The sequence below is a fragment of the Cebus imitator genome, unplaced genomic scaffold (genome assembly GCF_001604975.1).
Source record: "Cebus imitator isolate Cc_AM_T3 unplaced genomic scaffold, Cebus_imitator-1.0 Scaffold399, whole genome shotgun sequence".
Classification (NCBI taxonomy): Eukaryota; Metazoa; Chordata; class Mammalia; order Primates; family Cebidae; genus Cebus; species Cebus imitator.
In genome coordinates this window covers 435,975-446,385 of record NW_016107714.1, presented here as the reverse complement: position 1 = coordinate 446,385, position 10,411 = coordinate 435,975, and the positions used below count along the sequence as shown (strand labels likewise).

Here is a 10,411-nt window from a genome sequence, read left to right as displayed (position 1 = left end):
GAAACGAAAAAGACTACTAGAGGGTACATGTTTAAAGGGTAGATTTTATGCTATGTGAATATATTTCAAGTAGCAATTAAATTAAAATTTTTAAAAATTGTAGGGCTAGACAGCGCTTATAGAGGCCCCTGCACAACCTAGGAAGCGGGGGCGAAACCCAGCAGAACCAAGATAGACCAAGAGCAGGACTCGCCACTGTCCCTTCCGCAGGCCCGCGGTCCTCGCCACGCCTCCGGGGGAGGGAGGTCCTGGCTTGGAGAGCGATGATTGCTGGCTTCTAGGAAGAGGCGGAGCGAAAGGGGGCGCGTTAAGTCCCTCCTGGCGCAGCGAAGCCTTAGCTCGCGAGACTTGGCTGGTTCCGCATTTCGGGTCTGTGAGGTGGGGTTGACGGGCGAGGCGGGCGTCGAGGTTTGCGAGGGCTCGGAGCGGCGGCGGCCCGGCTTCTGCTGCCCTTGAGCTAAGGACTGTCCGCTCCCTCTCGCCGGCACCGAATCCTGATCCGGGCGGGGGCCAGCGGCCCCTTGCCTCCCCTCTGAGGACCGGAGATGAGCTTCCTCTTGTGAGTGGGGCCGGGCCGCGGGCGCACGGGCCGCGGGCCGAGGTCGTGGGGGAGGCCTCCCCAGACCTGAGGCGAGGGCTGGGCCCGGGGGCCGGGGCGGGGCGGGGTAGCTGGCGTTTGTTTTGCCTCTGTTGGGGCCCGTGCGGGAGGCCGAGATGTTGGGAGAGGCGGACAGAGATGAAGGTCGAGGTAAAGGGAACGGAGCGAGAAGGCTGGGGAGCAGAAAGGCCCTGGGGCCGCCGCGCCTCGAAACTTTTCCGCCCGAGCGCCCCCAAGGGCGGGGAGATGATCTGGGGGCGGAGCCGCGGGCCCCCAGTTTCTTTCGTCTGGAGCCTCTAGAAAAGATCCCTGCCGCCTTAGCTCGTCGCTCTGTTAGAGGTCCAGTTTCATTATTGTCAGTGTTAAATGCCGCCCCAGGAGAGTGTGCAGTGCGGCGGTTTGAGAGGGTTGATGTTAAGATGGGGGCCGTGGAGTCAGATCGTTCCGTCCAATTCTGATTCTGCCCACTTACTGGCTTTGATTTTAACTACTCTTGTCCTCGGTGGAATCATGTGTTTTTAATCATTGTGTAATACACCGTATTTTTACATAGTACATTGCAATATTATTATAATTTGAAAAGTTAAAATTAAAAAAAAATTCATTCTTAGTCCCATTACAGAAACACAGTATTGCCATTTTAATGCACTGCAGCAGTTAACTTGATACACATACCTTAGAATCTCATTTTAGAGATAATGCCTGAGCCCAAACGAGGCTCAAATTAAAAAGTTTGTAAATGGATGATTCTTATGCACATTAAAGTTTGAGAAGCATTGCTCTAGCACAGTATTTTTTATTCTCAGGTGGCTCTCTCCACCTCATATATTGCTTAAATGTGGGTTTTGTGATTGAATGAATAATTATCCACTTTTAGTTATAGATATAATCCACAAGCTTGACATTTTTAAGTACAATATAAAAAGCACGACATAGTGGGTTTTTTTTTTTTTTAATAACCAGAGTTTGCCCACTTTATTGTAAGAAACTGGAATTCCTTCCAGTATTTGCTATTATAAAATAGCACTATTAAGACTGTTTATCTGCGTCTCATTTTCCCTCCTTTGGGTTATTTTTGTAAAAGAATGATCTCTGAAATATGATGACGTTGTGAAAAAGCTTGTATGATTTAGATTTATTTCCATATTAATAGAAGTATTCCCCCCTCCTCCACTTTTTTCTTATGAGTCGATATTTAGTGAATGCGTAGTTGCTTTGTGGACCTTAATGTGAGATTTTTTTTCTTTTTCTTTTTGAGACGGAGTTTCGCTCTGTCACGGAGGCTGGAGTGCAATGGCATGGTCTTGGCTCACTGCAACCTCTGCCTCCTGGGTTCAAGCAACTCTCCTGCCTCAGCCTCCCAAGTAGCTGGGATTACAGGCACTGGCCACCACACCCGGCTAATTTTTGTATATTTAGTAGATACGGGGCTTCACCATGTTGGCCAGGCTGGTCTCAAACTCCTAACCTCAGGTGATCCACCCCCGCACCCGACAGAGACTTCGTTTTTTTAAAACTTGACCTTCTTGATGGATGCTTGAGTTGTTCCCGATTTTTGGCCATTATGAATAATGCAGCTGTGAACATATGTGACAGGTTTTTGTGTGGATGTATGTGTTCATATCTGTTGGGTATATACCTAGGAGTGGAATTGCTAGGAGTGGTTTACATGGTAACTAGGTTTAACCTTCTGAGGAACCACCAAACTTTGAAAGTGCTGCACCATTTTACATTACCATAAGCACTGTATGAGGGTTCCAGTTTCCCTACGCCCTCGTAGCACTTGTTAATTGCCTTTTTTTAATATAGTCACCCTAAGTGGATGTGGAGTGTTATCTCCTGATTTTGATTTGCATTTCCCTAATGACTAATGATGTTGAGCATTTTTTCGTGTGCTTATTGGTCATTTGCATATATTCCTTGGAGTAAAGTCTATTCAGATCCTTTGCCCGTTTTGAAAGCGGGCTGTCTGTTTTTGAGTAGTAAGAGTTCTTTATGCATTCTAGATACAAGTCCTTATCATAGCTATGATTTGCAAATATTTTTTTCCCTGTTCAATATAGTTTTTTTAATCATGTTAAAAACTTTCCATATTTGATTTTTAGTGTTTTCATAATTCTCTTTTACTTCTTAATCAGTCTTATTTAAAGTCCAAATTACTGAGGTAAAGTAAAAGTCCATAGTCTATTCCATTCCTCTTCCTAGAAGTAATCACCAGTTTTGATGAGTTTCGTTTTTGATACTTTCTATGCATTTACAAAATGGGCTCCTGCTTACATTTGGTTGTGTAATATGTTTAACCATGTGTTGAGATCTTTCTCTGTAAATACATGTACTCTATCTGGTTTTCCTAATTTCTTTTTTTTTTTTTTTTTTGGGACGGACTTTCGCTCTTGTTACCCAGGCTGGCGTGCAATGGCGCGATCTCGGCTCACCGCAACCTCCGCCTCCTGGGTTCAGGCTATTCTCCTGCCTCAGCCTCCTGAGTAGCTGGGATTACAGGCACGCGCCACCATGCTCAGCTAATTTTTTGTGTTTTTAGTAGAGACGGGGTTTCACAAGTCACCAGGATGGTCTCGATCTCTTGACCTCGTGATCCACCCACCTCAGCCTCCCAAAGTGCTGGGATTACAGGCTTGAGCCACTGCGCCCAGCCTGGTTTTCCTAATTTCTATACAATATCCCCTGATATGGATGCTCCCATAGTTTGTTTGTTTGTTGTTTTGTTTTGTTTGAGATGGAGTCTCGCTCTGTCGCCAGGCTAGAGTGCAGTGGCAAGCTCTTGACGCACTGCAACCTCCACCTCCTGGGTTCAAGTGATTCTCCTGCCTCAGCCTTACGAGTAGCTGGGATTACAGGCATGTGCCACCACATCCAGCAAATTTTTTTTGTGTGTTTTTAGTACAGACAGCATTTCACCCTGTTGGCCAGGATGGTCTCAATCTCCTGACCTCGTGATCTGCCCACCTTGGCCTCCCAAAATGTTGGGATTACAGGCGTGAGCCACCGTGCCTGGCCCAGTTTCTTTAATCCTTTACTGATAAACTTTAGGATTCCTTCTAGGATTTTCACTATTAAAAACAATTTTGGAAAACAAATCCTTATCCATATCTAGAGAAGATATTTAGAAGTAGAATGGGTGGATTGAGGATCTTTTCAGTGTTAATAGATACTACCATATTGCCCTCCCAAAAGGTTACACTTTATATTTTCACCAATAGTATATTAAAGTACTGGCTTCTCTGTACCCACGTCCAGCAGTCTCCAACATTTTTGGCACCAGGGACCAGTTTCGTGGAAGACAGGTTTTCCACAGATCTGGTTGGGAGGGATGATTTCTGGATGATTTAAATGCATTACACTGATTGTGCACTTTATTTTTATTATTACAGTATAATATATAATGAGTAATTACACAAGTCACCATAATGTAGAATCAGTGGGAGCTCTGAGCAACTAGACAGTCCCATCTGGGAGTAACGGGAGACAGTGACAGATCATCAGGCATTAGATTCCCATAAAACAAGCAGTTTAGATCCCTTGCATGCACAGTTCACGATAGGGTTCACACTTCTGTGAGACAGGAGGTGAAGCTCAGGTGGTAATGCCAGCAATGGGGAGCGGCTGTAAATACAGATGAGGCTTTGCTGCTTGCTCACTGCTCACCCACATCTGTGGGGCCCAGTCTGTGGCCCTGGGGTTAGAGGCCCCTGCCCCAGCCCACATTTAATGTAATCATTTTAACTTTTGACACTCAGATTAGGGAAAAAATAAATCTTACTTTAATTGAACAGTTTTTTACATGCTCATTGATTGTCATACTTTTACTGAATTGCCTATTCATCTCCTTAGCCTATTTTTCCAAAGGGTTCCTTATATTCTTAGTGAGTTATAGAAGCCCTCTATTACCAGTTCATCCTTTGTAATATATGTTACAAGTACTTTTTTTTGGTTACTCCTCTTTTTGCTCTGCTATAGAAGTTTTAATTGATACTATTTGAAATCTGTCAATTTTTTCTTTGAGGTTTCTGAGTTTTGTGTCGTGTTAGGAAGACTTTATGGATAGTGTCAGGAATAAAAATATTTTTTTCTTCAATAATGAATTGTGGCTGTCTCATTTATTTTCCCTGTTATAAACTTAAAGATGTTAGTGTTTCTTTTACTGTGGTTTGCTTTCAAGGCATCCCAAATATTTTGATACAGAAAACTGGATTTTTGAACTAAACTTCCCTGCACCATTTTCTTTCTATCTCTCCCATCCCTCATGAGGCCTTGCTATGTTGTCCTGGCTAGTCTCGAACTTCTGGGTTCAACCAGTCATCCCAACTTGGTCTCTCAAACTGCTGGGATTACAGATGTAAGCCACTCACTGCACTTGGCCCCACCATTTTCTATTGGTGAAAATTGAGGCTAGGCATGGTAGCTCATGCCTGTAATTCCAGCATTTTGGGAGGCTGAGGCAAGTGGATCACTTGAGGTCAGGAGTTCAAGACCAGCCTGGTCAACATGGCAATATCCCATGTCCACTTAAAAAATAATAATAATTAGCTGGGCATGGTGGTGGCTCCTATAATCCCAGCTACTTGGGAGGCTGAGGCAGGAGAATCGCTTGAATCCTGGAGGTGAAGGTTGCAGTAAGCCAAGATCACGCCACCACCTTCCAGCCTGGGTGACAGAGTAAGACTACATCTCAAACAAAAAAACGGAAATTGAGGCCAAAAAAAAGTTCAGCTTCTCAAGAAGACACAGTTAGTGTCAGATCAAGAGCTAAATCTAGGATTTTCCTCTCTGTACTAGTCTTCTTCGGAGGGCATAGTGAAATTGCCTTATTTGTGAAATTGTGCTGCTAAACTTGCTTTTATGTGCAGGGGAAAGAAAGCATTCTTTTATTGTGATCATCATCTTCCTATCTTGGCATTTTTCAGAGCGTATGCTTTTTTGTTTCTTTTTTTTTTTGAGACAGGGTCTTGCTCTGTTTCCCTGGCTGGAGTGCGGTGGCGTGATCTCGGCTCACTGCAACCTCTGCCTCCTGGGTTCAAGCGATTCACCTGCCTTAGTCCCCCGAGTAGCTGAGACTACAGGCATGTGCCACCATGCTCAGCTAATTTTTGTATTTTTAGTAGAGACGGGTTTCGTCATGTTGTTCAGGCTGGTCTTGAACTCCCGACCTCCGGTGATCCCAAAGTGCTGAGATTACAGGCATGAGCCACTGCGCCTGGCCCAGATAGTATTTTTTATTTTATTTTTACAGACGACTTTATATGTCTAAAATTATGTTGTTCTACCTGTTGTATTTCCAGTCTTAAAAATTCACATGCTTTCACTTTTAACCTTACAGCAGCAGCCGTTCTTCTAAAACATTCAAACCAAAGAAGAATATCCCTGAAGGATCTCATCAGTATGAACTCTTAAAACATGCAGAAGCAACTCTAGGAAGTGGGAATCTGAGGCAAGCTGTTATGTTGCCTGAGGGAGAGGATCTCAATGAATGGATTGCTGTAAACAGTAAGTTTTAAAATGCAACTTTGCTGTTTTACAGAAAGGTTTTGCCAAAATCTCTTGGTTAATGAATTTTCTTTGACAGATATAACTGTTATAATATAACAGATCATCCGTAAAGAAACATTAAGTACAAATACATCCAAAACTATGTTGTTCTTTTCAGAGTACTTGGTGATAGCTTGTAAGGTTGAGTAGAGGGACCTGAGAAGAAATGATGAGTGCTTTTGGGCAGTTTCTGAGGAGAGTAGTATGAAAAGCTGAGTATGGTCAAATAAAGATTGATAAATGAAAAGATTATGCATGTCATGGTCTGTGACTTTGTAGTGAATCCATCTATACAGTTTTTCTTCCACTCCCAGCAGTACTCATCAGCCTGTATATCCAGAAAAGTCAGTTGCAGTTCATAGGCCAGTCAGTTGATTGTTGTGACTTCAGAGGGAATTGAGAGATTGGGAGAAAATGGAGGGATCTGAGGTGAAAGTCACTTTGAGTTCAAGAAAACGAGGGCATGACATGGGACAATATTCTAAGGCTAGAGATTTCAATGTGGGAGTCTCTCATTTCTGAGATGAGATCATTTCTGGGTGATAAAAGTTTAAATTAGGAATTTCAGCTGTTCCAGGAACGTTTAAAACGTTTTAATGGAAAATTTCAAACATACAAAAGTAGAGAGACTTAAGTACAGTGAATTCCAAGTATTCATTCCATTATCCAGCTCCAGCAAATATCAATTTGTGACCAATTATGCTGCTTCTGTATGCCACCTTGATTATTTTAAGCAAATCCTAGACATGATATTTTATCTATAAATATTTCAATAAGGTATGTCTAAAAGACAAGAACTTGTAAAGATAATGACAGTGCCATTATCCTTTAACTTACCAAATACCTGGTCAGTGTTCACATTTTCCCTGACTGTCCTACAAATGTTTTTGTTTGTTTTTGAGATGGAGTCTTCCTCTGTTGCCCAAGCTGAAGTGCAGTGTTCACCTCCTGGGCTCAAGCTATTCTCCTGCCTCAGCCTCCTGAGTAGCTGGGATTACAGGTGCCCGCCACCATGCCCGGCTAATTTTTGTATTTTTAGTAGAGACAGTGTTTCACCATGTTGGCCAGGCTGGTCTCAAATTGCTGACCTCAAATAATCTGCCTGCCTCAGACTCCCAAAGTGCTGGGATTATAGGATTAATCAGTTTTCCATATTCATGTGGGTCTATTTCTGGGCTCTCTATTCTGTTCCTTGATCTACTTGTCTTCTCTTTTACCAGTACTACACTATCCTGATTACTGTAATTTTGTAGTAAGTTTTAAAGTTAGGTAGCATTGGCCCTCCCAATTCTGTTGATCTTGAGATCTTCAATATTGTGTTGGCTGTTCTGGGTCTTTTGCTTCTCAGTATAAACTTTAGAACCAGTTTGTCAACCACAAAATAACTTGCTGGAATTCTGACTGGGTCTAGTGTCTTTTTTTTTCTTTGTGAGACCGAGTTTCCCACTTGTTGCCCAGGCTGAAGTGCAGTGGCACCATCTCAGCTCACTGCTACCTCTGTCTCCTGGGTTCAAGTGGTTCTCCTGCCTCAGCCTCCTGAGCAGGCATGCACCACCACGCCCAGCTAATTTTGTATTTTTAGTAGAGACAGTGTTTTTCCATGTTGGTCAGCCTGGTCTCAAACTCCCAACCTTAGGTATCTGCCCACCTTGGCCTCCCAAAGTGCTGGGATTATAGGCATGAGCCACCACGCTGGCCCTTGTTGTCTTTTTATGTGGTAATAACCAGCTATTGATAATCGTTGTCTTGATCAATGCTGTCCAATAGAAATATAATATGAACTACATATGTAATTTTAAGTTTTGCAGTAGCAACATTTAAATTTTTTTTAATTTTTTGTTTTTTCATTCAAAAGCCATATTCATATTGTTAAGAAAAAAGAACAAGGTGCAGAACTATGTAATGTGTTATCTTTTTTATAAGAAAGGGTAAAGAAATTTAGGAGACAAAAGTTAATAAAGTGGTTACTTGCATGTAAGGTCTGAGAGGAATTGGAATGTTTGGATTGTAGACTTTTCACTCTATATTTTAACATATTTTGAAATTTGAACCACATGAGGCATTATTTATTCAGGAAAAACCCCTTTTTAAAAAACTTTATTCAGATTATCGTCCGTTATTCTGAAGGCATTTATTGACCTTAGCCTTAGATTTTTTTTTGAGACTTAACTGCTATAGATCAGCAGTTCTGAATTATCTTGGTCTCAGGATCCACTCATCCTCTTAAAGAATTATTGATTCCCATAAATATACCATTCTGTGTTAATTCAAAAAATAAAATACAAGCCAGGTGCGGCGGCTTACGCCTGTAATCCCAGCACTTTGGGAAGCTGAAGTAGGCAGATCACTTGAGGTCAGGAGTTTGAGACCGGCCTAGCCAACATGGCAAAACACCATCTCTACTAAAAATACAAAAATTAGAGCTGGGCATGGTGACCGGCACCTGTAATCCCAGCTACTTAGGAGGCTGGTGCAGGAGATTTGCTTGAACTTAGCAGTCAGAGGTTGCAGTGAGCCAAGTTCATGCCACTGCACTCCAGCCTGGGCAACAGAGCAAGACTTAATTTCAACAACAACAAAAACCCTATGTTGTAGCCACAGCTGGAGTCTGGGTTCTCTGCACAGAGACTCTGGTGTGGGTATTGAGGAGGTGGTCAGTGAACTGCTGATACGGAGACTTGGTGAATACAGCCTCCTTCCAGAGGTTGGGGGTCAGGTAGCTGTAGTCTTAAAGATGGCATCAAAGGTAGCCTTGGTGAAGTTGCCCAGGGTGGCAGTGCAGCCCCTGGCTGAGATGTAGCAATCATCGATACCAGTCATCATGAGCAGCTTCTTGGGCACAGGCGCCGAGACAATGCCAGTGTCCCTGGGTGCGGGGATGAGACACACCAGCACAGAGCCACAGTGGCCTGTCACCTTGGAAGGGATGGTGTGGGGCTTGCCAGTTTGTTCCCCCAGTAGCCTCTGCGCATGGGGACAACAGAGAGCTTGGCTAGGATCATGGCCCCATGGATGGCAGTGGCCATCTCCTTGGACCCCTTAACACCCAGACCGACGTGGCCCTTATAGTCCCTGATGACAACAAATGCCTCGAACCTGGTGTTCGAGGTTGGTGTGGGTCTGCTTCTGCATCGGCATAATCTTCAAAACCTTGTCCTTGAGAGAGTCCCCAAGGAAAAAGTCAGTGAACTCAGATTACTTTATGGGTAGGGAGAAGAGATAGATCTCCAGGGACTTGATCTTCGTGTCCTTGACCAAGTAGCCCAGCTTGGTGACGGGCATCCACTCCCTATCCTTGGCCTTGCTTCTGCGAGCTCCTCGTCCCCAGCCCTGGATGCTACTGCTGAAACCTCCATGGAAGCCACCGTGGTTCCTCATCCCACGGTGCCTGGGGGCCTCCGACCACCCCCTTCTTCCCACTCTCTCTGCCCCACTGCATCTGTGTCATCCGCCATTTGGTGTTTTTTCGGAAAATAAGCTATTTTTTATTTTTCATTTTTATTTTTTGAGACAGTATCACTCTATCGCCCAGGCTGGAATGCATTGGCACGATCTTGGCTTTCTGCAGCTGCCTCTTGGGTTCAAGCAGTTCTTTCACCTCAGCCTCTGGAGTAGCTGGGATTACAGGCATGTGCTACCATGCCTGGCTAATTTTTGTATTTTTAGTAGAGACACGGTTTTGCCATGTTGGCCAGGCCAGTCTTGAACTCCTGGCCTCAAGTGATCCGCCCGCCTCAGCCTCCCAAAGTGCTGGGATTACAGGCATGAGCCACTGCACCCAGCCCAAGTTCATTTTAAAATAACAATAATAAACCTATTAATTGTTAACATAAATATGTTTTTATGAAAAATGACTGTTTTCCAAAACGAATTTTAGCGAGAAGTGTGGCCTTGTTTTATATTTTTGCAAATATTTTTTGTTGTTGTTGAGACAGAGTCTTGCTCTATCGCCAGGCTGGAGTGCAGTGGCACCATCCCGGCTCACTGCAACTTCCATTTTCTGGTTTCAAGCAATTCTCCTGCCTCAGCCTCCCAAGTAGCTGGGACTATAGGCATGCACCACCACGCCCAGCTAATTTTTTTGTACTTTTAAGTAGAGATGGGGATTCACCATGTTGACCAGGATGGTCTTGATCTCTTGACCTTGTGATCCACTTGCCTTGGCCTCCCAAAGTGCTGGGATTATAGGCGTGAGCCACCGCGCCCGGCCGGTAAATCTTATTTAATGTCCGGCTTTAAATAGACAGCTGGATTCTTTTTTTTTTT

At 43.8% G+C, this 10,411-nt stretch overlaps 1 protein-coding gene and 1 pseudogene across 1 annotated transcript in view; one reads left to right on the top strand and one right to left on the bottom strand.

Moving 5' to 3' along the window:
- Positions 1-286: 286 nt before the first annotated feature.
- MOB1A (MOB kinase activator 1A) overlaps positions 287-10,411 on the top strand; it is a 30,417-nt gene continuing 20,292 nt past the window's right edge. Inside the window, exons 1-2 of the mRNA XM_017508693.2 lie at positions 287-559; positions 5,937-6,103. Coding sequence (XP_017364182.1) covers positions 546-559; positions 5,937-6,103 — 181 coding nt within the window. The 5' untranslated portion in view covers positions 287-545. The remainder of the gene's footprint in view (positions 560-5,936; positions 6,104-10,411) is intronic.
- Positions 8,636-9,730, bottom strand: LOC108289294 (annotated as a pseudogene).